This window comes from Callorhinchus milii, unplaced genomic scaffold (genome assembly GCF_018977255.1).
Source record: "Callorhinchus milii isolate IMCB2004 unplaced genomic scaffold, IMCB_Cmil_1.0 Scaffold3, whole genome shotgun sequence".
In the NCBI taxonomy this organism is placed as follows: Eukaryota; Metazoa; Chordata; class Chondrichthyes; order Chimaeriformes; family Callorhinchidae; genus Callorhinchus; species Callorhinchus milii.
In genome coordinates, this window is record NW_024704744.1 from 86,131,682 (window position 1) to 86,159,615 (window position 27,934).

General features: G+C 42.3%; 1 protein-coding gene across 6 annotated transcripts in view; it reads left to right on the forward strand.

The window, feature by feature from the left end:
• Positions 1-27,934, forward strand: part of LOC103178003 (transcriptional-regulating factor 1) — a 120,661-nt gene that overhangs the window by 57,313 nt on the left and 35,414 nt on the right. For 5 of the 6 annotated variants that reach the window (XM_007892464.2, XM_007892460.2, XM_007892467.2 and 2 more), the window contains 3 exons: positions 22,070-22,161; positions 23,385-23,502; positions 23,906-25,635. In XM_007892464.2, coding sequence (XP_007890655.2) covers positions 24,205-25,635 — 1,431 coding nt within the window. In that variant the 5' untranslated portion in view covers positions 22,070-22,161; positions 23,385-23,502; positions 23,906-24,204. The remainder of the gene's footprint in view (positions 1-22,069; positions 22,162-23,384; positions 23,503-23,905; positions 25,636-27,934) is intronic. The other variant, XM_007892466.2, reaches the window with a different exon arrangement.

The following is a 27,934-nucleotide window of genomic DNA, read 5'->3' on the forward strand; positions in this document are numbered from 1 at the left end:
GGAACATTAAGTCTGATTGTAAAACTTTTTACAAATATATTAAGAGGAATAGGCTAGTGAGGGTAAATGTAGGTTAACTTCAGTCAGAGACAGGAGAAGTTGTAATGGGGGATAAGGACATGGCAGAGTCCCTAAATGGGTAGTTTGCATCTGTCTTCACCCTAGAAGACACAACAAGTCTGTCAACAATAGAGATGCACCAAAGGGATAAGGACAGGGAGCAATTTAGGGAAATTTTCATTAGTAGAGAATTGGTGCTAGGGAAACTAGCACTAAAAAGTGACAAATCCCCTGGTCCGGATGGCTTGCATCCCAGGGTTTTAAAAGAGGTAGCTTATGAGATAGTGGAGGCCTTATGTCTGATCTTCCAAAATTCCTTGGACTCTGGAACAGTCCCCATGGATTGGAAGATCGCAAATGTCACACCATATTTAAAAAAAATGGAAAGGAAAAGATAGAGGACTATAGGCCAGTTAGTCTCACATTAGTGATAGGCCTACTCCTGCTCCTACATGTTATGTTATGAATGGTGGCTTTTCTTATATTAATTTGATTTGTAGATTACCAAAACATTTATTATTTCTCTGTATAAAGGAAATGTTTCTGATTTTTATTGAAAGTTCACTCTTCACTGAATTAATTTGTGTTCTCAGTTCCTACTTGGCTTGGTTTACTTTTACGTGATGGTCCGGGTTTTGATTTCTCTGTACCATTAACCATGCTGTGCTCAAGTTAGATTCTACCCTTAACGGCCTTCTTTCTAGATTATAAAGTTTCCCTAATCTTTATTCACATCACATTCCTGTCACACAATCAATTGGAGTTCTTTATTGTAACATTATGTGCTAGTTTCTGTTGGTAACCAAAACTAAATGCAGTATTCTAGGTATGGTCTTCCCAGTCCTTTGTAAAGCCTCAGCGTGACTTTCAACGGGCTGTTTGTGGAACATTGCTGTGTGCATTTGGCTGCTGTTTTCACCAATGAAAGTGCCACAGTCACTACACTTTACAGTAAAGAATGGAATATATTATTTTAAATGTTTCTTTGTTTTGGATCCAAAACATTATATACCGTGTTATAATGGGTTTGCGATGACCTGATAACCCAGAAGTTGGACTTTGTTTTAGTGTGGAGAAACCTCCTGGTCAGTCCGGGTGTAACAGGTTTCCTGTATAAGCTGTATCCATAGTAGACCATGCTCAACTGGGAATACATTCTAAAAGGGTCGCCCTGTATTAAATGTTAGGTAATGGAGCTAGGCTGGGTGGAGAGAGTGGACAGGTTGATATGGGGTCAGTAGGTCACAGAGGTAGGGAGAAGCAAGGCCATGGAGCAGCTTGAAGGCGAGGATGAGGATTCTATCCTCTGGGGAATGGTGAGCTAGTGGAGCCGGGCGAGCGTGGGAGTGAAGGGATCACGGAGCCTGGTGCAGGAGAGGACACGAGCTGCAGAGTTCTGAATGAGCAGGGAATTGAACGACAAGCAGGGAGTTGGCGTAGTTGAGCCTAGATGTGATGGCATACATTTATAGTTTATCTATTGAAAAAGGAACTCCTTTTTCTAACGGCATCTCCACTGAGAGATGCAGGTTTGAACCTTGCACCAGCAGACTTCAGTTCATAATCTAGGCTGGTGCTCCAGGGCACGACTGGGAGAGCACTGCTTTGTTGGTGACGATGTTCTTTGGTTGAGATGTCAAACCTAAGTCCTGTCGCCACCGCACTGCACTGGGTAGGTAAGTCGCAGTGATTGCTTTTGAGCAGAGTGGCCTGTCCTAATCTTTCTTCAGGGGACTGGGCTTGGTACGATCTGCATCCCGATTCCTCCATTCTCCACCATGTTGCCAAAATGTTGCTGACTTGTTACAGCTGAGCTGATCCTGGCATTGCCGTTACTTCATAAGGGGAGCCATTGGTGCATAAATGATACAGAACTGGAGAGCCAAGGTTATCTTTTGTAGCCAGAAGTCTAGGGCCATTAGTGCGGAGGGAGAAGACTTACTTCTTTCTCCATGACCATTTAAAGGAAGGAGAAAATTGCATTTTTAAAATGCTTTATCACACCAGCATCTGAGAATCCCACAGAAGTAACCCTTGTCTAGTGTGTTGATTGATTTTCTGGGCAAATGCAGTAGCGGCTTTGACCAACAGGTCCCACAAACAGCAATGAAGTAAATGACCAACTAATCTGGAGGAATATTGGTCAGGGAGAAGCTCCTTTTTTATCATGTAGCGTCATGGGATCTTTTATATCCACTTGATCAGGCAGACAGAATCTCAGTTTAAACATCTCAAATGAAAGTCAAGGGTTAAATTGAGGAAGTGGTGGGAGCTGAAATATTGTTTGGTTCTCTCTTTTGTAATTATTGTGGGCATTTTTGAGAATACCAAGTTGCGGAAAAAGAATGGCAGCTTTAAAGGCTTGAAAAACCTGCTGCACAAAAAAAAACGTGAAAGAGAATATTCATTGTTGTCAACTGGAATTTCATCATTCCTCACCACATTATGGATGGATGTAAGTACTTTTATTTTTAAAATCTATATGGTAGAAGATCAGCCGAGTATTTCCTGAGCAGTTCGCAGGGCTTCCCTCCAGCCCCATTTAAGGAAAACAGAAAGATTCGTCTCTTCTGATCTTTGACTGAAGCGACGCAGTTTATTCACATGACAGGAAATGAAATAAGCTGCTTACAGTTTATTAGCACTTTTGACTGGAAGTGAGGTGTTTGTGAGAAATCTTCGCAGCAGGTCAGATATACATATTTTCTTGCTTTTTTTTAAAAAGAAGAAAGCTTTAATAATCCCCACCCCTCTTTTGTGTGGTAGGTCTGATGAAAACTGATTTTGAAAAGCAAAAGAAGAGGACACTTATTTTCTTATTTGAAGCCTCCTGTTTCTTTATGCTTCTTGCTCTGATGTTGACAAGGGAATGCAGGGCATTAATATCTGATCTATTTTAATTTGAACAGATTATAATAATAATAATAATCCTTGCATTTGATATAGCGCTTTTCACGTTGGGAGGACGTCCCAAAGCGCTTCACAGAACACACTGTAAAGTGAATTGACTGTATGTTTGTGGGCGAACGCGGCAGCCAGTTGCACACAGCAATGTCCCACAAACAGTCGTAGATTGAAAATGACCAATTTATTATTGTTTTTGGTTTTTGGACGGACATTTATTAGGCGTGTGGATTAGGAAACTTGCCCAAGGTTTCGCCCTGCCTGGAATTGAACTCGGGTCTCTCACCTGCAAAACGAGTGCTCTAACCACTGAGCTACAGGACTCCACGAAGATATAAGATCGGTTTGGATGCAAAAGGCTGTTTAGCCCATTTGATCTCATTCTTTCAGAATACCCACCCTAATGTCATCCAATAAAATAGCTTCTAGCGTCCTGGCCTTGACTCTCCTATCTGGTAACTGGAGTTCTGTAACTTGGTGGTTGGAGCACTTGCCTCGCAAGTAAGAGGATCTGGGTTTGATTCCCGGCAGCGCGAAATGTTGGGCAAATTTCCTTACTCTGCGTGTCTCTGTTCTGTACACATGTAAGTAGGAACCCAGTTGTTTGTCGATTGGCGGATCACTTTTCTGGGGGTAATAATCCCTTAAAAAAAAATAATTTGGTCACTCAATCCATGACTGTTTGTGGCACACTGCTGTGCGCAATTGGCTGCCACGTTTCGCCGCCCAATTCACTGTACAGATATATTCTATGAAGCATTTTGTGACGTCTTGAAGACGTGATAAGGTGCTATATCAAATACAAAGATTATTATTATTGTATCCTGTTCTAGTCAATAGTTACCAACTGGGAAATGAAATACTTCCTTGTGTCTGTCCTGAAACTGCCCTTTGCTACCCTGAATCTGTGCTTTCGTGTTCTGTTGCTCTGGCGTATATGAAATTATTGGTTTATGTTTACTTTCATGAAGATGAAGTATAATGTAGGGAAGTGCGAAGTCATCCACCTGGGTAGCAAAAACAGTAGAACGGGTTATTTTTTAGAAGGGGAGAGATTGGAATATGTTAGCGTCCAGAGGGACTTGGGTGTCCTTGTACACCACTCACAGAAAGTTAGTCTGCAGGTGCAGCAAACAATTAGGAAGGCATACGGTATGTTAGCATTCATTATGGAAGGATTAGAGTATAAGAGTAGGGAAGTCTTGCTGCAGCTGTATAGGGCCCTGGTGAGACCACATCTGGAATACTGTGTGCAGTTTTGGTCTCCTTATTTAAGGAAGGATGTACTCACCTTGGAGGGGGTGCAGCGTAGATTTACTGGGTTAGTACCAGGGATGAAGGGGATGAGTTATGAGGATAGACTGACCAATTTGGGCCTACATTCTCTAGAATATAGAAGAATTAGAGGGGATTTTATAGAAACCTGTAATATCATCAAAGGGCATGATAGAGTAGATAGTGGGAGATTGTTTCCCCTGGTTGGAGAAACTAAAACCAGGGGTCACAACCTTAAAATCAGAGGCAGCCCTTTCACACTGAGTTGAGGAAGAACTTCTTCACTCAAAGGGCGGTGAATGTATGGAACTCACTACCCCAAAGGGCTGTTGATGCTCAGTCCTTGAACGTATTCAAGACTGAGATAGATTTCTTATTGCAGAAGGGATTAAGGGATATGGGGTTAAGGCAGGGTCAGGTTATTAGCTGGAGTTAGATTAGAAGATCAGCCATGATTGAATGGTGGGGCAGGCTCGAAGGGCCGAATGGCCTACTCCTGCTCCTACATATTATGTTATGTTCTGAAGCCCATTTAAAGTCTTACATATCTCAAAAAGCCTCTTCTCTCCCCTCAGCATCTGGAAATGTTCAAGGGTCCCTGCCTTATCCCCATATATCTTTAAGCCACTATCTTTCATGTCCAGCTTCCATCTTTCACGTCCTGATGTGTGAGGCGCAATCTAAATAGAAATTGCTGTTATGTTACTGGCAACAAACAGCTTTGGTCTGAAATTTGCAGAAGAGAATGTGTGCAATTTTTCTCTCTCTCTCTGAAACAATGAACAACATCCCTAGTTTGGATGCTGATAAGTGAACATGGTTAAAATTGCACATATAGATACATTTTTTTTAAACCAAGCATTTTGCCTGGGAACTTGCATCCAATGAGATGCCTTTAAATGTGTAACCTCTGCTTTGTACTCGAGCTGCAAATGTTGTACAGTATTTACAACTAGATCGCATTACATTGGGTGTGTCCAATAAACACAGCGAAGTGGTTTTACCATATTTATAGTTTGGATTGGAAAGCCACCAGGCTTGTCCAATAGTTCTTTTTAGTTTTTTGGGGGAAAACATTGCTTGGTGTATAACTGAGCCAGTCAGATGAGGAAAATCCCAGGTATGTTATCTATGTTTTACAGAATCCCCTGATCTCAGCCTAGGGAGCAGTATAAAATACCGAACTTGTGCCTTGATGCCTTTGGACTAAAAGGAGAGGAGAAACACTGGCCTTGACCGATCGCTATTTATTGACCCTGCTGGAACCTGTGTCTGTTGGAACATTTGTGAGAACTGGATTAGGAGTGGCTTTCATTCTCCATGGTTGAAAAGCCTTCAATGTCTGTAAACCTCGCACATAATAATAATATTCCTTGCATTTGATATAGTGTCTTATCAAAGTGCTTCACAGGATATACTTTAAAGTGGATTGGCTGTGTATTTTGTGGGTAAAACGCAGCAGCCGGGTTTCGCGCAGCAGTGTCCCACAAGCATCCACCTGAACAGGCAGATGGTACCTCGGTTTAATGTCTCACCTGAACGACTGCACCTTTGGCATTGAAATGCCATCTTAGACAAGTGATTCCAAGTCTTGACATGGGGCCTAAGTGCACAACCTTCTGACTCAGAGGCAAGAGTGCTACAAGTCTGACTGACGTAGAGAAGTCACTTGGGTGAGATACTGGAGAGCAGTCAAAGCCTGTGAAACTGTAACCCAGTGTCGGGAGGGAGCAGTGAGGTGATTTAAAAAAAAAATCTTTTAAAGTTGTATTTATGGAAACAAGAGCCAAGGCGTTAGGTTACTGCTGGAGTCGAACCAGCTTAAACCACACAGCCTGCCATTGATATTGCTGTCTGGGAAGCTTTCCTGCTCCTTGCCCAGCTAGGACCACCCTACCCATTAGGGCTTAGGCTTGCAGGGTTATTAACAGAAGCTGAAAGGGATAATTTCCTGCCTTCCAGTGATTGGTCTGCCCTTCCAAGTCCTGCCGATGAGCCTGCCAGGAGAGTGATGTGTACTAATATTTTGTTAGGATGTGGTCCAGTATATGTATTTGTGTGCGGGGTGGAGCAGGATTGTGTGGGTTTTTGTGTCGGATCAGTACCAATGAAATGTTAAAATTCGTTCACTGACATTGTACCTTTGAGCCACAGTTTTCAGTTTTTGCTCTCGTGCGGCTCTGGGAACCATCAGCCAAATAACTTGATACATTCACTCTGCTCAAATTTGGCTCCATGCATCCAAATCAATTTGTAGGTGTGGGGTCAAGACTTAGTGTGTTGTGTGCACTCATCCTAGCATTGCAAGGCACTGACATCTCCCACTTACTTTGGCATTTTTCTGCTATGCTGAACTTTCATTCAGAACTGCCAAATCTAATGACTTTCTACGTTGCTGAGCCAGACTCGTGCTGCTGGGTTTTTTGTTACATATTTCTTATGGGAATTGCATTAACTTTCATCAACAGAAAAAGTAGCGCTAAGGGAATACTGGTTCTGATTTAAAAGTAAATTGTGATAGTCACCTGTTGTTCAGTCTTTGAAACCCCAAGCTTAAATTTGTTTTGAATAATTAATCACTGTGGTCGCACAAAATTCTGTTCAAGGTCAGGAAAGGGAATGAAGGTCAGTTGGATATGTATTAATGGTGAGAGACTCGGACTTGATTTTTTTTTATCGCTGTTTTCTTTGGGGAATCTCTAATAAATTGGTCACTCAATCCACAACTGTTTGTGGGACACTGCTGTGCACAATTGGGTGCCGTGTTTTGCCTACAAAATATACAATCAGTTCACTTTACAGTATATTCTGTGAAGTGCTTTGAGACTACTTGAAGACGTGATAAGGCACTATATCAAATGGAAGGATTATTATTGTTATAAATATTGGGTTCTTTTTAAGTGATTATTGCTGAAGTAAACAATGATTGTTATTAAATTCTATAAGGCAGCTGCTTGTATCCTTTTGATCTGTAGATTTTTTAAATGCTCTGGTATATTTTTATGGGGGAACATGAGTTGTGCCTTGAGCTGTTGAAAGGTGCACGTAATGTAAATATGAGCAGATCAGAAGGCAGAACTATACAAATTCACAAGCTTCCAGCAACATTAGAGATCAGGTGAAAACAGGATTTTCCCTTTCCACACCAGCTAATGCTTTCTTAGGATTGAAATTCCAACATGTCCATTTAATGCTGTACTGAATATTTCTAATTCGTCGACCGAAATATTGGGTAAGGAAAGAGAATGATGTTTTAGGTGAATGTGTATTAATCTGGTCAATTAGAATTTTTTGAGGTAAGGTGGTTGAAGTGGGGAGTAAGGACAATGGGAAGCAACCAGGCCAATAACAGAATAAAGTTGGTTGTAGTCACTGTCAGGACTTGGAACCCATATAGTTTATGCTGACATTCCAGTGCAGTGCCAGTGTGCTGCTTTGTCTGAGCTGCTGCCTTCGGATGAAATGTTAAACTGATGTCCTGTCCACATGGAAGTTAAAAATCCCATGGAAGTTCGTTCTGTTCTCCTGACCAACAATTCCTCAAATAAAATTGTTCACTCACTCAATAGCTGCTTGTAGGGCATTGCTGTGTACAAAGTAGCTGCTGTGTTCACCCGCAAAGCACACAGTTACAACACTTTATGGTATATCCTGTGAAGCTATTTGAGATGTCTCAATGATGCCATAAGGCAATATATCAAATGCAAGGAATTTTATGTTTAAAGTGATGTTTGTACTCATTTGCTCTGTTACCTTTAGGCATCAGGAGAACTTTGCGATTCTTGGCTCTATCGGATGTTTGTAATCCTTTGTTCTTCACCTCGCGAAAGACATTAAAAAGAGTCCATTGAGTCCAGTGTTAGGAAATTCGACCTTTGAGTCAGGGAGGGAGTCATGAACCAAGTCATAAAGTCACAAAGATTTATGGAAATGTCTTAATTTTTTTGTGAGTTCCCAATTTTTTTTCATGAAAATAATTAATATTACTTAAGTGTTTAAACATTTGAAGAAGAATATAAAGGTCTAAGAGAAAGCAGGGAAGTGGGATAGGGTAGTTAATAGTAGTAAGCGAAGTAGAGCCCTGCAGCTCACTGGTCAGAGCACTCACCTTGCAAGCGAGAGACCTGGGTTTGATTCCCGGTTGGGTAAGTTGCTTTACTCCACACGCCTTTGTTTACCTAGCAGTAAGTAGGAACCCGATTGGCGGATCGCTTTTCCGGGGGTAATAATTCCTTCAAAAAATAATAATAACATTTTTACTCTATCCACGACTGTTTGTGGGACACTGCTGTGCGCAATTGGCTGCCGTGTTTCGGCCACAAAATATACAGTCAATTCACTTTACATTATATTCTGTGAAGCGCTTTGAGATGTCTTGAAGACGTGATAAGGCACTATATCAAATGCAAGCCTTATATAGTGAGCAGCATCTTGGGCTCTCTGGGTCGAATAGACTGAGACATTACAATGAAACGCACGGTGCTCCTTAAGATTTTAAGATACTAATTATAATAATAAATCTTGCGTTTGATTTTAGAGCCTTTCATGTCTGGAAATGCTTCTCAAAGTACTGCATGGGACTGCTGTAATGTGTTGTGACTGTGTGTTTTACGACCGCAAATTGATTTGTAGCTTCATCAGCAGCATTTTGTTCTTATCATTGAAACCAGTGGCCAAGTAAAGAACTGCATTCAGCAGGGCAGCCTGGAGGACGGCTTGTAAATTGGCAGTGTTCCTCAACAGTCTGGTCGGGAGATAATTCTCTACATGCACATTCAGAACATGTGGTTCCACGGGGAAGAGGAGGACGAAGGTTGTGTAGGCAGCTGTTAGCGATTGTCTGTATAATCATGTCGCTCAATGGAGGGGAGCTGCCACTTCAGTGAAGTGAGCCTCTGATACCTCAATACTGTATAATACAGACATCACCATGGTAACTTGATCCAGTATTCGGATTAAGATTTGACTATTAAAATAGGTTACCGCTCCCAGCCATTACTCTAAAGCTGAGAGGAATATAATGTTTTCTAAGGTCCAAAATTGTATCTCGCCTTTTTGCTGTGAAATCTCAGGTTGCACAGAATTATGGAAAACTCACACATTCAGTCTTACTTTGGAAACTGGATTTATTTAAAGAACTGTGGGAGAACAGTTTCCAAATTAATAATCCTATAATAATTAATCCTTGCATTTGGTATGGCACCTTATAATACCAGGAAGATAATAATAATAATCCTTGCATTTGATATAGCGCCTGACCGTGTCTTTGAGACGTCTCAAAGCGCTTCACAGAATATACTGTAAAGTGAATTGACTATTTTGTGGGCAAGATGTGGCAGCCAATTGCCCACAGCAGTGTCCCACAAATAGTCGCGGATTGAGTGACCAAATAATATTTTTTTTTGTCTCAATGACATGATAAGGTGCTAAATCGAATGCAAGTATTATTCACGTATTAACATTAACAACATTTTAAATGTCGATGTGTAAGTTTTTGAGTGCAGTATATTCTGTGAAGCTCTTTGAGACGTCTCGAAGACGTGATAAGGTGTTATGTCAAATGCAAGGATTATTATTATTGACTTTGAATATGTTTACCCCTTTTCCGTTCTGTTAGTAATGTGCACATAAAAAGATAAGCTTTTTTTGTTTGGTTGAGTCATTACAGAAAACCAACAATGATGCAATGGAGACTTAAGTTGCCAAATCTGGGTATGTGACCCCATTCGAGGGGGGCGGGAGGGTGCGATAACCTGTAGCTCAGTGGTTAGAGCACTAGCTTTGCAAGTGAGAGACCTGAGTTCAATTCCAGGCAGGGCGAAACCTTGGGCAAGTTTCCTTACTCCACACGCCTAATAATAATCCCTCCAAAAAAAAAACAATAATAAATTGGTCATTTTCAATCCATTACTGTTTGTGGACATTGCTGTGCGCAATTGGCTGCCACGTTCGCCCACAAATATACAGTCAATTCACTTTACAGTATATTCTGTGAAGCGCTTTGAGACGTCCAGAAGATGTGAAAAGCGCTATTTCAAATGCAAGGATTATTATTATTATTATTATTATAATCTTGGTTAAAGGTTGAAGCTGGACAGGAGGGCGTTCCTTTTCTTGTGTACAGAACCAACCCATGACTGAAAAGTAAATAATGTTCCTAGCATTTGAGACAGCATACAGCATCTTATTATGGTGTTAAAATGTTAAAAATAACACGGATACTGTTAAGCTGTAATGACTGTTTATTTGTAGGTGAACGTTGCAGCCAATTTGCACACAGCAGTGTCTCACAAACTGCCTTGAAGTGAACCAGGACATCAGCAGTACCTCCTGTCTCTTTTCAAATAATGCCATGGGATCTTTACCATCCACCTGAACAGGCACACTGGACCTCGTTTTAACGTCTCATTCAAAAGTTGGCACCTCTGACAATGTAGCAGCACTCTACCAGCACTGCACTGGATTGTCATCCTAGAATATGAGCTCAAAGGCTTGAGGCAACACCCTTGTTTCTCAAAGGTGAGGGTGCTACCAACTGAGCCAGAATGCATGAATTATGGTGCAACTTCAAAAGACAAAGCCAGTCTAAAAATAATCAATATGTCCATCCTAAACCCCCATTAGACCCCCTCTCAGTGATTGAAGCCAAGTGCTCCTCTGATGGATCCACACATTTATCCAGTGAGCATTTGAACTGTACTCTTAGGAAAGGTCCTTTGTTCATTCCAAGTCTGTGCTAAGTTAGATAATCTCAGGCAGGGCTGCACTGGGGTCAGGGAGTAGAGAATCATACCAGGCCACTGTCACACTCCTGATCTCCAACTATACTGGAAATATGCACATATAAACATCTGCTGAGAGCCTGAATCGTTTTTTCTTTGATCAGCCAAGTGACAGACATAGTGGGACCATTGCCATGCTTTGAGTAGTGAAACCAGACTGAGTCCCACTGTATGCCACCTACAGGTGGAATTTCCCTGTGTCTGGAAAGGAATTTACAACTCTCTCCCTTGAGGGACGCAGCCTGCTTACATCATTCTGCAGAATATTCGGTGCAGGTTGACAAGAGCCAAGGCTGAGAGACGCCAGAGTGTTCATTGAGGCACTGCTGGTGTTTAACTAGCTAAAACCATATAGCTTGTCATTGAGAGCACTCCCCAGCAAGCCTCCTGCTGTTTGTCCAGCAAGGATAACCCTATGCATTAGAGCTTTTACTTGCAGGATTAACAGGATCTACATGGGAAGAATCCCTTCCACAGTGTACCCGCCTGACTCAGGCAACTGCTTCTCAGTAAAATATCTAAATAAGATGATGCACCTGTACATTCGATAAAATGCAAAATTAATATGGATTTTAAGATCTGTGTCTTAAACCAACCCTACGCTCCTTTCTTTCCAGAAGCAGCTTATTTGCCTTAAAGGAGTCCAGTGTCCTGGTTTCAACTACCCTTCTTGAAAACTCTCTTCAGGTGTCAGTTATCAGTTGTGTAAAGAAATACTTCCAGATGTTTATCCTAAAATTGCCCTTCACAACCCTGAACCTGTACCCTCGCGTACTGAAGCCTTGGCATATTTCTGAATACTATTGTGGGGTTTCTTTCTCTTATCATATTCAGCATCCTTTGTACAGTCCGACCCCGTTATAATGGAGATATTTGGGTCCATAAAATCAAACCTTTGTGTTGTAACTGGTCCTTCTGTTGTGCTGTCTCCCATTGGGTTATCAGAGACATTGCAGCTGTTGTCAACTGACCACCATGGACACAGCGCAGCGAGCAGGAAACACAAAACTGCCCCCGTGAGCGTTTCCAATATTTGCAGATTGCTCGAGAGGCTTTCTGATCCTGTACCCGTTGCGCCAGAAGTGTGCTGCACTTTTGCATACTACGGGTTCATGGTGCACCTGCATTATAATACGGCAGTCTGACCGTACTTCTCTAAATTCCCCCCTGAGCTGTCTCTTTAAGAATGAAGAGCCCTGTCTTAATTTTGGTTGTTCCTCATAGTTCATCGCTTTAACACTGGAGATTAGCTTCTTGATCTCCTCAATGCCTATGGGCCTGGACAGCAGCTCATGTATTGAAATGCTACAAGGCCACACATTCTCCTACAGTCTACAGGAAATGAATGGCTAGTTCTCTGAGCTTCGCGGTTCCTTGCGATTCAATTTAAGTGAGCTGTCAAGTCCTATTCTCATTTTTGAGAACTGAGTAGTTTTACTGTCTGTCACCATTACCCTGCATGCACTTGATTTGAAGGGGGCATTATTGTGCATCAAGTGGCTTGCCAAATACAACTATGAGCTTTGCAGAGCAAGGGACGTTGACAACTTGTTGCCTACAGCAAAACTGTAAATTTTTTATGTGCATAGCTGAGGAGTGGACGAAAAATATGAAAATCTCTTTCATTGAATTTGCTGCTGCTTAGAGTATCAGCTACAAAGTCAACTTTCAATGCTGACTAGTTTGTGGAATCCTGTGTGGTTGGCGTGCTCACCTCCGCAAGCGAGAGGATCCGGGTTCAGTCCCCGAGTGGGGCAAAGCCGTAGGCAGGTTTCCTTATTCCACACTCCTCTGGTTAGTAGGAACCCGATTTTTGGTCAATTGGCGGATCACTTTCCGTTATAATAATAATAATGATAAATTTGGTTACTCACTCCGTGACTGTTTGTGGGACACAACTGTGAGCAATTGGCTGCCGCATTTTGTTCACTTTGCAAGATACCCTATGAAACGCTTTGAGATGATGTGATAAGGCGCCATATCAAATGCAAGGATCATTGTTGCTTTTATGACCAACATAGTATTAACTTTTGGATTACTTTCGGTGCTGTCTCAGAATTGAGCGTGGCAGAAAATTATTCTGCGTTCCACAAACTTAAATCTTTCTTCCTGCCCCACCCCACCCCCCCCCACACACACGCTCACACATGTACTAAAGAGTGTAAGCATGTGTGCACAAAAGCGCCCTTGAGTTACAACCGCAGGGTCGGGGTTGATGTCACTTCCTATGTGGTGCAGACGAGGAAATCAGGAATTGACATCAGCGGTGTTTCCTGTATACCGCACATGCTCATCAGGCAGGAAATTACATCAAGTGATCACTTCCTAAGCAAAGTGTGCATGTGCGGCAAGTGGTTTTAGCAGTGACATGATACCCAGAGGGCCCCCTTTATATTAGCAAGAGAAGAAATCGACTCTACCTCGCTTCCAAAGTGGTCCACCCATGTTGTGAACCTGCGCTGGAATGGGGCGCGATCTAACGAACACTGAGAGAAGCCCTGTGGCTTTGGAAACTTAGAACCTTAAACCGTCATTCCAGACGTTTTTGTTTTGAAGGGGAGGACAGTCGAGTGGGTGAGATCGAAGCGCTCCGGGTGTTACCCCGCATGAAGGGCGTTATATAAATACAAGTTGTTGTTTTTGATGTGACATCAAATGGGCTGAAGCTCTCTCATGAAGGAAACATTTATTGCATTAATGCAAAAACTGGGAGTTGCAGTTCTTGCAGTGGTCACTAAAGGAGAAGTGGGATGGGTTCGGGGGAGGGAGAGAGACGTGCTTTGTGTGTGTTTTTAAAAAAAAAAGTTACCATAATTCTCTATTTTGTTTCAAAGGTTCGCCCTAGTTCCCCTGAATGCTCAGATAGTAAACCCATAACATGGTGTGAAACCAAGTCGCACAGATACCCAGGGTCCCAGGTCTGATTCCCAGCTTGCAGAGTTGGCTTTTAATTTATAGAGCAGGAGCAGAGGGCTCTTCATTGCAGTGCAAGCTCCATCAGGTTTGTGTTCCTGATTGCTTTTGGGCAGCCTGCTGTTGGAGGTGTATGAGCGAGTATGAGCATCACAGGAGAGCAGGATTAGGCTTGCCTTAGTTGCCTGGGGTCAAAGACTAAACGGTGAACGTTCTAATCTCCGCTCAATTCTCAGAGTGGGGACTCAGCTTTTCCCCTTGGCCAGTCTCTGTGGCACAGAAAATGCAGAAGACTTAACCGGGGTGGGAATATAATTGGCATAATGACGCAAAGGCTAATGTGGTGTAACAGAGATCATTGTGTTGAGCTTAGTATTCTAATTGATATTAAAGCCGCTTTTTGCGAGATGCTGCCAAGTATGTTCATTTCAAGCTGGCTGTGGTTACATTTAATAATAAATTCTAAGTCACAGTATTGAAATGTGCACAGATTTGTCCAGTCATGGTCTGTAAGTGGAGGGAGAGAAGTCTTTACACATCCGACTTTACTTATATTGGGGCGGAGATGAGAAGCACAATACACAACTTGCCAGAAGAAGACTGAATGTTCCTGGTTGTGATGTTCGTTGTTATAATTTTTTAAAATCAAAATCTAATCCTCTCCTTCCTCACTGTCTGATCTGATACTCCTCGCCGCCCCCCCCCCCCCCAATTCCCACTCTGATCTTCTCATTCCCTCACGCTCTCCTCTCCTTGCCTGAGCTGATCCTCGTCCAGTGTTCACAACCCTCTTGCCTTCACCAAAGCTGCTAACTCAGAGGGTCAAGGCTACTTATTTATCTTTCTCTTGCTGCCCTGGTTGAGAACAGCTAATTCAGCACTGACAGAAGAGTTGAATTTGGGACCTTATTATAATAAATACGAAAATAATCCTTGCATTTGATATAGTACCTTATCGTGTTTTCGAGACACCTCAAAGGGCTTCACAGAATATACTGTAAAGTGAATTGATGGTGTATTTTGTGGCCAAAACACAGCAGCCAATTACACACAGCAGTGTCCCACAAACAGTCGTGGATTGAATGACCAAATAATTTTTTTTGAAGGGATTATTGCCCCTGGAAAAACGATCCACCAATTGACTAACGATTGGGTTCCTACTTACTGCTAGGTAAACAGAGGAGTGTGGAGTAAGGAAACTTGCCTAACGTTTCGCCCTACCAGGGAATCGAATCCAGGTCCTGTCGCTTGCGAGGCGAGTGTTCTAACCACAAAGCTAGAGGATAGGGGTACAGAGGTCGCTGAGGGTAAGGCACACCTGCACTTTATTGAGGTCTGCAATCTGTGCCCTAACTTGAATTCTCAACCACTCACCCAGACATGAATGGGTAAAGATTTGTGGAAGAACAAGCGGAGTTTCAACCTTTCACTCTTACTTCAAACTACACAACTGTATCTCTGAACAGCGACTGCTCTTCAGTTACATAGCTTATATATATTATTGATCCTTATCTCTATGGCTCAGCTATGGATAGGAAAATATTTTTAGGTGTCCACAATTGAGATTCATGATGATACCAGTTTGTGTACATCTTCAGTTTACAGAGAGTAGCGACAAAAACTCAAGCTTAACTGACAACCAATTGGGAAAATATAGGGTTTCCGTAAGTCCATTTTCTTGGGAAGAGAAGTTGAGATTCTTTGGTATCGAAAGATTGACTCATTTGGCTTTATTTTAATGTCTAAAGTGATCAGAGTTGTTGCTGGGTTTTAGTGAATTGCAGTGGTGGACTTGCAAAGTTTCTGTGTGTCAAACAATATTATGACTAATCTATTGTGACATTATATAATTTAGCTGACTCAAATGCGTCACAGATGAATCCAACATGGCATTTAAAATTTGGTGCATTTTGTGTCACAAATGTGAAAATTGGGGATTTTAGGGTTAATGTTACACCATTTATACACTCTCCAATTATTTCATTGGATCACAGCCCCTGTTTTACAAAGTAAAATGACAAAAGGGCAGCCTGGAAGCAAACTGGTTATCATTTTACATCAAACAATGGGAACTGACTACACTATTACAATAATGAGTTGAGACTCTGTGGCCCACATTTGTAGGAGTTTGACTTCATAGCACAGTGTGAGTTATTTGCACTGGGGACGGTAATATTTTACTTTTTGAGTAAAAACCATGGTCTGAAAGTCAAACCACACAGTGAGAGATTCAGTCTGGTATTCACAACTTGATGATTAGGCAAACCACATGTTGGGATCCAGCAGGATGTAGATAACTGCAGGAGTGGGTGACTTGAGGATTTTATTTGAGAACCAAAAGTGCAAGCTGCTGGGTGTGGTGATGTTTGCAGTGTGTAGGTTTGCATTAGTGAAGAATTAGTTGTGATTTATTAATGACTTTCCTGGACTGCACCACATGCTAAAGTTGCAGGAAGAACCTGTTTACAGTCCACATCACCATTTGTTTGCCAGGCTAGATCAACCAATTTTTTTTAAAAAAGGCTTAAAGGTGCTCTCTCTCTCGCTCTCTCAGAGGTGGTCTCACAGAGAATGTTGCTGCATGTATTGGTAAAGAAATTGCTTCCAACCACTGGAATATTAAATATAAGGATCCAATTGCAACAGACATGCAGGTACATAGAGGATGCATGGTGGAGGAAGGAGAACAGAAATTATTTCTTTAGATCTGACATATCATCAGTGGCTTGAAATGTCCAGTATGAGGAGAGAGGATGATTGCTTTTGGTTTAAAATGCGATTCGTTTAATTTTTTTTAAAAAATCTAGAAGTTCTGAATGTTGGCATGGGAGTGCTTTAATTTTATTAGCGGTTAGAGAAAAAAATACTTTCACGATAGAATGTCTAATAATGACTTGTCCCCAACTGGGAATCCTGCTGGTAACTATAATACTATAATAATAATCTTTGCATTTGATACAGCGCCTTATCATGTCTTCAAGACGTCTCAGGCGCGTCACAGAATATACTGTAAAGTGAATTGACTGTATTTTGCGGGCAAAACCCGGCAGCCAATTGCGCACAGCAGTGTCCCACAAACAGTCGTGGATTGAGTGACCAAATTATTTTTTATTTATTTTGAAGGAATTATTACCCCCGGAAAAGCGATCTGCCAATCGACTAATAACCAGGTTCCTACTTACTGCTAGATAAACAGAGGTGTGAGAAGTAAGGAAACTTGCCCAACGTTTCGCCCTGCTGGGAATCGAACCCCGGTCTCTCGCTTGCGAGGCAAGTGCTCTGGCAATATGTCGGGGCTGACTGAGGGGATTCCCATTCCAAAGTGCCGGGAGTTACCTGGGGTTCCCCCGAGTCAGCTGTGATGGATTGTTTTTGTACATACTGAGTCTCTATAATAATACTAATAATCCTTGCATTTGATATCGCGCCTTTTCACGTTGTCGGAACTTCTCAAAGTGCTTCACAGAACATTGCAAAGCGAATCACAATTTTTAAGGCCATCCATGGCCTTTCCCCCTCCTACCTCTCTGAGCTGCTGACTTCCTACCAACCTGCCCGCTCTCTCCGTTCATCGGGCTCCGGCCTGCTCCATGTCTCGTGCTGGACCTGCCCTACCATCAGTGACCCGGCTTTCAGCCTCTTTGCCCCCACACTCTGAAACTCCATCCCATGGTCCCTTCGTCTCGCTTCCTCCCTTGAATCTCTCAAGGTCGGTGTCAAGACCCTTCTCTTCGACCGTGCCTTTGGTCGCCCTCCCACTCTGCCTTCCCTCCCTCTTACACTACCCCTCCCCCATGCTCGGGCCCCGACACCTGACAGTTCAGCGCTTTGGGACGTCCTCCCAACGTGAAAGGCGCTCTACAAATGTAATTTTGTTGTTGAATCGACTGTACACTTTGTGGGTGAAAGTGTATTCTATTCCTGTCTCCTGCAATAAACTGCTGCAATTTTGACCCTCTTCCGTCCTCTCCCCCCACTCCGCCCATCCCCACGTAACACTGCTTCTCTACTGAAAAACAAAATAAATCCCTGATTTCATATAGCGCTTTATCACATCATCAAAATGTCTCTATGCGCTTCACTCGGTTTTACTGTAAAGTGTAATGACTATATATTTTCTAAACAAATAAGGTAGTGAATTTGCATATAACCAATGAGGTGAATGACCAGTTTTATCTGGGGTATTGTTGGACAAGACACCAGGAGAAACTCTTTGCTCTTTTCGAATAGTACGATGGGATCTTTAGCGTCCACCTGAACAGGCAGAGGGGATTTTGGTTTGATGCCCCATCCGAAGGAGGATCTTAAGAAAGATGTGTGTTGCCTTGCACTGTTCAATCTGCTGTTTGTTTTGTGGTTTCTGGCTGTGTATTTGTAATGCATGGTAGGGATGAATTTGCACAAGTGAAAAGATAACATAGTGGCATTGATGTAGGCGTTGACGGTGTGTGGCTTTGACTGACTTAGTGCCGCTCTCTATCCACTTTTATTGGGTAATTGAAGTGATCACAAAGTGATTGGGTTATAATAGGATTTATTTAGTGAATAATTTGCCTAATTCAGACAATTCACAACTTTAGATAGCTGATCCTGCAGGTCACAAGATCAAACGATACAGGTGGAGAAGGCCCTCCAAACAATTTAATCTGCTTTCAAAATATCAACCCTGCTGCCTTCCAGTACAGTATTGTGGCAAGATGTTTGTTGAATGAGTATCCAGATGTGTCTCAGTCATACCTTCTAAAACTTTTGCTCAGTTGCTTATTTCCCACTGGGTGCCATGAATGAATGGCAGTGTCGCAACGAATGTTTAGCTAAGATGCATTGAGAGGGAGAGAAAAACAAGTGTTTACACATGGAGAGAGAAGCCACTGCTTCTCTGGTGAAGTTGTTTCCTGAGTGTGAGTCTTTTAGAGCATTATTAGTAAGTAAGGCAAATGCAGCTATAGTCTCAGTGATTTCAGACTCACCACTATGAATCTATTTTACAGAAAAGATCTGAAACCCTTCTGTTGTATTCAACCAGTAATTTAAGGTTTAAATGTAAAATAAGGGATTGCATTGTAGGTAGCAATTGTCCACTTTGATTCCTTCAAAAATATGACAGGAAACAGCCTTTGTTGTCTGTATTGTGTAATGGAAAGTGCCTCCTACGTTTATGCTTTGTTTGGAATGGGTATGATTCGCCTCCATTTTACTAGCGTTCTGTTTGCCACAGATGTTTGTTGCTGGGTTGCAGTGATTATTGGTCAATAGTTACTCTAAAGAGAAGTGCTCTGTTTAATATCGGGTAATAATGGTGGGAGTTGCATCACAATTTTCTAATATTGTTACTTTTTAGATTTTCAGTTTTGTTTTAGATCAATGCAAGGTGTGTGCGGGTGTAACAGAGAGAGGGAGAGAAAGATAAAATCTGGCTGCAAAAATACATTGAGATGATGCAGCGAAGATGACATCAAAAGTCTTAAGGGAAAACCACGTATATGGTTAGAGAATGAATTGGCTTAAGCGCAATGCTGCTTACATTCAGGGTAATACAGAATTGGCAATGAGTTACAAGGCAATTCTTTAGTTGTGGTTGTATGATTTACGCCCTCAACAAACATGAAGCTCAACTGTTTTATGAAATATTGAACCCTTTGAATGTAAGCCCAGCTGTACTGCTCGTGTCTGGAATACATATCAGCACTGGCACATACCCAGGAGAGGGTCATTGCACTGGATGTCTCCTGCACGGAGTGGGAGGATCTAAATGACGAAGGAGACCAACAATATGTGCTTGCTTCTTCCCCTCGACTCTGACAAAGTTGAGCTGATTGAACTCCAGACAAAGAGATTTCACTAACTGGTCTAAGCATTCCTTAGTTGTGTACCCTTGTAAATTCAAATCCAATTTAATGCTTTGAGATAATGACAGTCGTTGTTTAGAAAACAGCATTTGGATGTACCATTATGGGTTGCAATCCTGGGATTTCAGGAGCACCATTACCATACAAGATCACAGGAATTACTGTGAAACTGAGCTATTGTCTATTTGTAGGCAAATGCAGCAGCACAGTTGCGCACAGCAATGTCCCACAAATAGCCATGAAAGAAATTAACAATTTTATTTGGGGGGTTGTTGGCCAGGATACTGCGGAAACAATCCCTTTTATTTTTGAATAGTTCCATGGGATCTTTAACGTTCACCTGATCAGGCTGACAGTACTATCTCTTCAGAAACACAGTACCTCCCAACAATGTAACAGACGCCCGGCACTGCACTGGAGTGTTGACTCTGACTATGTGAGTTCAAATCTCAAAGTGGGATTTGAAACCACAACCTTCTGGCACCTTTTCAGAGGTGAGAGCGCTACCACTGAGCCAAGCTGACACACAATATAATAAATAATGTGTTAGCCTGGCTCAGCTGGTAGCACTCTCATCTGTGAGTCAAAAGAATCTGGGTTCAAGCCCCACCTTGGGACTTTGACTCATTTTCTGAGCTGACAATCCAATGCAGTGTTTGAGTGCTTTTTTGGGGGGGCGGGGGGAGGGGGAAATGTTTGCAGTGTTAGAGGTGATACTTTAAACCAAGGCCACGCTTGTCTGCCCAGGTGGACTTTAAAGATCCTTGTTACTATCCCGCAACCTGGTCAGAGCTGTTTTGCACTGTAAGTGTGGTGCAACAGTGCAAGAATTGTGGTGCTCTTCCAATTTTAGTTGCTAGACACATCCACATGTTTGTGTTGTCCAAATTACATTTATATAGCACCCTTCACGTCGGAAGGTGTTGGACAGTTAAGGGTTTGCACCCAAGCTGGGGGTTGGAATCAAGAGGGTTGGAGGTTAGGGCGAGTGGAAGTGGGAACAACAAATTATTCTTGTCTACAACAAATTTACATTTATATTGCGCCTTTCACTACTTCGGGAGGAAATCCCAAGGTGCTGATACGCACAATTCACAGATTCTCAGATCCAATTTTTGCTGCATTTGCCCACAAATCATAGTCACTCCACATTACAGTATATCCTAGGCAGTGCTTTGGGAGGCAACTCCTGACGTGAATGGCACAATACCAAATGTAAGGATTATTATTATTGCACTGAGAAATACACCTTCTTCACACTCGCCCTTTTTCTACATCACCTTTCAGGACCTACCAACTGTTGTTTTACGTAATAGATTTTGTGTGGTCCTTGACTACTCTCCCTGTTGTCTCTTTCAAAGACTGAAGCATTGCAAGTTGACACAGGATATTTTTTTCCAGACAAATCAAAATGAGTTTGTTCTCCAGGGTGGAGCAATTACATAAACAGCCTGAAGTAATACTCATAGCACAAATTCTACACGTCAGGAAAATGAAATGAACGTCCAGCAGTGGATTTGACGTCTAGACTTGTTGAAGGCGTTGCATCTAGGTTCTGCTGTGTTCTGTCAGTGATGCACTGCATAACTGAAGTGCACAGATCTCAGGAATCACTGCCTTTTGTTATTCTAAAGCGAGAAAGAATTAGACTTTTAATTAGTTAAAAATTCCTTTTTGATTTGAGTAAGTTTTCAAGGCACTGTTCTGGATCTGAGCAAGAAATCTGACCATTTCATGACTTTTGGTTGGTTTAAGTGAGCCTTACTGTAGGCAAATGTCCTTTCCACACATGTTCACTTATAGCTGCTAGCGCACTATGACACATGCATGGGTTACACAGGAGAACCTTTTTTATTAACCCTTTGCAGTACAACTGGTATAAAATTCCTCTCGTTTGTAACCAGAGTGTACAGAGGAAGTAGATTGACAAGAAAAGTCCTACAGGGTGAGAAATGTGGGATGTAATAAGTATTACTTCTTATTACACTTCTGGATATTTCCAGTGTGGAGACATTCTCTCCTACGTCCTTACCCACTTTGTTCAACTGGTGCTGCCCCAAACCATATCTTTATGGAGCCGGCTCGTGGGATTGCAGCATTTCAGTGCTGGTTCAGGGAATACTATTTTAAGTCAACTTTCACATCATATGTTGTACTTTTCATTCTGATGTGAAGGCACAGACTTTTCTAGATACTGTGTAAACCTCTGCTGTGTTTTGATGGGCCGTGAAGAAATGTGAAGTGTGTATGTATGTGCTAACCATTTCATCACTTTTTTTTCAAAAGGTGTTTGCCGATTAATAGAAGAATGTTGCTTGCTAATGTCAGAATAAAACCGAAGAGGGAAATCAAAACGTACAACAAATGCACAGACCCAGGTGAGACTAGAAATGCTCTTCACCTCAGCGTCTCCTTTCTGTCTGGCTGCTCGACAAGAGAACTGTATGCATACCTATGGTGTGAATGTGAGTAAATGGATGTGATTCAGGTCTAATTGGGTGCATTTCACTCGTTGTCCGTGTATTTTGGCTCTTAATTCTGGCAATTCGGACTTTGTTTTTCCCCCAAAAAACAATTGTACTCACTGACCATTTCTATTCATCTCGCATTCCATTTGACTATTCAGCTCCACCAAATCTTCAACAAGAATCAACCTGACTATAACTACTGTTCATATTTGTTTATGACTCCAACATCACAATAAAAGCACCTAGTAGATGATGCATTACTCTGCATGGCTCGTGGACTGGTGTGCTGTGAAACAAACAAATTACCTGCATTTTGTATAGTTTTGTTACAAGAGCAAACCATGCCAGTAACGCAAATAATTGCAGGGAACGAGCTTCTCCTTTATAGCCTGTCCCCTCCTATTACCTTTCACAATGTTTTCTGAAGTATGCATAATGCACAGTTGAAAAAATCAGCTGCTTGACTTTGCTGTGGTGTTAGAGGAACTACTGTGGGTGACCAGTTAGAGCTTTATTTTTCCATAACTGTTGTGATTTGGTTAGCTGTCTCATTTGAATAAGACCAAAAAGCAATTATCTAATAATAGCATCCTACAGCACACCTTGAGATGGCGTATGCCTGCACAGAAGCAGATAGGGAAGTTTACACTTTCCTGTTTCATAGAATGGAGGCATTTTTACCATTTAATACCTTCTGATCTGGTTAGATTACATGCTCAAACTACTACTGTATGCAGATGAATTAAACAGGAGAAAAAAACATGTTTCTGGAAGGCAGGCTGTGTGAAGCTAAATGTGTATTTTTATTCGTTGTGAGTTGGCCATTCAGTGAATTGGTAACTGATCGCTACGTATATTTTAAAATAAAATACTGACATGATTTGCAGATTAATTTTTGCCTGTTCTTCATAGTGAAGACCAAGCTGGCACTTACTATTTTGGAGCTGGAGTGAGTGTGAGTAAGTGTGTTATTGTATGTGCGCGTGTGCATGTGTTTTGGAGCTAGTCCATGCGTGTGTGTTTGTGTGTGGGTTGGGTGGTTTGGGGTGGGTGGGGGGGGGATGCGGGGGAGGCAGTGGGAAGGGTTGGCTATAGATAAGCAAAGTAAGCTGCCTTTTGGGATTTTGTTGCAGGCAATGATAGCCCGTCAGTGTGAGCTAAATGCCAAGCAGCGTCCACACAGCACGAAGGGACACGCATCTGCTACGCACTTCATTTCTAAGAGTGGGGGCATGAAAGACACTCCAGTTAGTAAGTATTTTGTTTTGAACTGAATCGTAATGCTGACTTTCTCTGGACTGGGAATATTATGCTACATTTTCTGATACCAGTGAAAGGATGTGGCCTAGATTAAAAAAAAAATTGCAAAGAAAAATCAATTGTGATTTCCCCCCCTCCCCCCGATCTCTGGCAACCCAGGAATGACAGAACTGAGCCATTAGAGTAAAATGTTCATAACTTAATCAGAAGAAATAAGGTGTGTTCAGTGACCTCTCGAATGGGGCTATGTGCAGAACAACTGCAGGGGTTCTCTATGACAGCCTTGCACTCTTTAAGATGTTCGACGCCCTTTTGAAGGCCGTGGTTACGTGTTGAGGAAAAGTTAAACCTAAGATCCACATTTCCACCAGCATCTGTTCTGTTTTCACCACAGGTACTTTCGCGCTTTGGTTTCAATGGATCTGGATGAGATCAGCCATAAAAGTCTCAATGAAGATGTGATGCTGCGTCAATCCAATTTGACCCTGACTTCAGGCCGGGATCCAGCATTGTCCACTTGAAACAAAAAGAGGAAAGAAATCATTCAGACGTTTCACTTTGGATAGAAAGAAAAAGATCGTCTCTCAGGGAAATCAAGGATTCTAAACTTGTTTTTGGTATCTTGTCATATACTTTTGAGGAGCTTGATTGTCTATTTATGTTGTAAAAATTGAATCGCCTTAGGAACAAGAAATGGGAGACCAACCCCTATTTAAGTCCAATCATACTGTGAACAACGCAGACAGTCTATATTATCAGCAGCAGTCTAGCCCTCTGACTACAATGAGCGGAGGCATGAATCATAGTTATGCATCTGCAAGCATGGATGCATCTCAGTCCTCTCCTGTATCTCCTCATTTTCCTCCAGATACCAGGGAGGCTGCAGTTGCAGGAGCTTTGCCAGTCAAAAGCCACGGCAACATGATTGAACCATCCAGGCCAACCAGCTGGCCCCACTCCAGCACAGGTAATCACGTTCAAATACGGAACGACCTTGCCAGTGCCAACACGATGTGGACCTCCAGTGCCCAGACTGACGACACGGACGGATACCTGTACGTATATTCTCAGGCAAACGACAACCCTTCACAGAAAATGACCAGCGGCGTCCTGCACAAGTTGGACTCCTTCACGCAAGTCTTTGCGAGTCAGAACCTCAGAATTCCGCAGTCGAGCAACATATCGCAGACTCTCCCGAGCCAGGCCTCCATCGCCGAGAGCATGCATGACAGCGCACTGCGGCAACTGCTGTCACAGAAGCCTCCCGCTGAGCAGCAACCTGTTGTGCATCAGATACAGAGATTCCAGCAATCTTTACCACAGCAAATGCATCGTGCCTTTCCGGTTGCACAGCACAAACAACAGATACAAGCCATGCAGCAGCAACAGCAGCAGCAACAGCAGCAGCAGCAGATGTATTTTGACTACCAACAAATGCTGCAGTCGCAGTCAGTGTTACAGCACGGGCAGACGCACGTTCAGCAGCTTCAGGCTCAACAAGTCCTTTCTCAGCAACTCCAGCAGCTGCCCCAGCAACAGTACTTTATGCACCAACAGCAGCTGTCGCAGCAACACACCTCCGCACAGGAGATGCAGCAGCAGCAGCAGCAGCAGCAGCGACACATGCACCCTGCACATTACTATCAAAGCCAGCAGGCTTTATGCCAGTTACAGCAACCTATGCAGCAGCCCATGCTACCACCACCACCATATCATCGGGAGCAGAACCGCAAGGTCCTGCCACAAACGCATCAGTACTCCCGCCAAGACCCGCCTTCCCACCATCCTCAGCATATTCAAATGGCTGCACCTTCTCAGTATTTCTATGAAGACCAGTCGCACTATCGGCATATGTACCAGCAGAATGCACTGCACCAGCAACAAGAGGAAGCTGTGCAGCAGACTCAATTCCATGCTGAAAGTAGGATTCAGGCTTCAGTAGGTTCTCATACCAGCACCTCTAGTTCAGAGGGTGCAGAGGAAAATTCAAGAAAGGAACTAAATAAGATGGCTCATCCCGGAGCTGTTAAGGTACCTCAAAGACATCTTGTAACACCACCTAATATTCCGCATGCACCTGTCAAGGTATCTCCACAACAATCTCCTAATCATATTTGGTCTCAGGTAAACCTCCTAAATGGGCCTTACATGCTCTCGGGTCTTCTTATTTGCAAAGTGAGAGAATGTAAAAAGTTGTAACTGTTTTTCTGCTGAAGTTGTGTGAAGGAGTTGCATTTCAGGCAGTGACTTGGCTGTCCATCTTGAAGTTTTAACATGTTTCTACAATTAGAAACTCTAAATGTGGGGATTGGGAAGAACATATTCATACACAAACCCATACGCATCGACGTAGTGTGCTGGGTAACATTAACGCGGTGCTGGGTTTGAAGCTTGACACTATATATTTGCAAGCTTTTTAATTTAATTTTAGTTATTTGTTGTATCTTAACTCATTATGGCTTGGATGGAGAAAAGGTCATTCAGTCCACCCTGCTTTCTGATTCCAGAGACATTGTATGTCCATGCTCTACCCATCACCTTTCCTGGCCCATTTGAATCAATTTGAGGAAAAGCATATTTCTTTCTTTGCTTCCACCCCCATAAAAAAATCTCAACAAAATTGTAGACTATCACTATCATTTAATTCTATGTTATACATCTCCAGTTAGTTACCTTAGTTCATTTGATTATCTCCATCTGTACATCACCTCTTTAGTTCTGTACCCAAAGAAAATATTAGTCCAGCTGCTTTTTATAATGGTTAAGTCAACACAATATTTTTATTGTTTTTGTTTTTGAATAGATTTTAAACTGGCTACTTTGCACTTATTCTACGTTAACAATATTGTATATTCATAACCAATTTACATGAAAGCAAACGTGTTTTAGCCATTGCTTAAAAACTCAATAAGATGTGAGTTGTATTGTGTGTTGCTCATAATTATTGTCTAGGAACATCTGGGAATACAGGGAACCCTATTATTTTGACCTTTTGATACAGCACTGCCATAGAACCATAGAAATTTGCAGGACACAAGAAAGCCATTTTGGAGTCCTGTAGCTCAGTGGTTAGGACTGACCTGGGTTTGATTCCCTGCAGGGCGAAATGTTGGGCAAGTTTCCTTACTCCACACGCCTCTGTTTACCTAGCAGTAAGTAGGAACTCGATTGTTAGTCGATTGGCGTAACACTTTTTCCAGGGATAATAATTTCTTTAAAAAAAAATTATAATTTGGTCGCTCAATCCACGACTGTTTGTGGGACACTGCTGTGCAGAATTGGCTGCCTTGTTTCGCCTACAAAAATATACAGTCAATTCACTTTACAGTGTATTCTATGAAGCACTTTAAAACGTCATGAAGACGTGATAAGGTGCTATATCAAATGCAAGAAATATTATTATTATTTGGCCCATTGTGTCTGTGCTGGCTCTTTTAAAGTTATGCAGGGTCTATTTTGGAGCTTCCAGAAGTGCCCTGACTAGACTGCTTTCTGCTTTTAAAATCTTGCTGTGCGCAATGGACAGGAAGCGTTCCAATGTTGCTGCCTGCGTGCGAGCATGTTGTTATGCGCAGCTGACATCATCTCGTTTATAACACAATTGCTAAGTTATTAGACCCTGCTGAGCGTTCCCCTACAATAACGTCCCCCTGTAGTTGTGAGACGCGTAATCAGAAAGAGTGCAAATGATGATAGACCTGTTTAATCACATGGGATGATGCTCGCTTGCCTGAGTTTTGCACAATTGAATCCTGCCCTCTATTGCCCTCTTTTGCCCTCGACAGGCAGCCTTCTCTTATTCCTGAAGTTCAGGAACCTGGTGTCCCATAATAGGGTGTTTGAGTATCTCAAGATATAGTTGTGAATATAACCTCCAGCCAGGTATTTATCCAACTCCTTTTTAAAGTTGTGAATTAATGCAGCATTTTGGTCGGAATTTGTCCGCATATCCATTCGTGTTAATGGGGATTTTTTTCCCCCCTCAGTCTTAAAAGATAAAACTCTGCAATTATTACACTTTTCCTTTTTGTTTTAGAATCGCAATCTTGTGACACAGGATTTTTTTTAAAAAATGAAACTGTCTTTTTCACATCAATTGTTGTATCCTTCATACAGATGTTTTAACTTTGAACTCTTACCTAATTCTGGAGATTATTAGGTGTAATTTGGGGAGAGTGAAGGCTTGTACGGGGACCCAGAGTGTGTTTTGGGGGCTAGTACTGGAATGTTGCTAAAAGCACAAAATTTGCCTTTGAGAGCACTGTCTGGAAAGTGAACCTAACTAGGATCACCCTACCTACCCTATCTGTTAGGATTTTGACTTTGCCAGCTTAACAGAAGCTGAGTGGGAAAATTCCTGCCATCAATGGCTGGTCTGCCCCTCCCAAGTACTGCTGGTGAGCCAGGATGGCTAATCCATCAT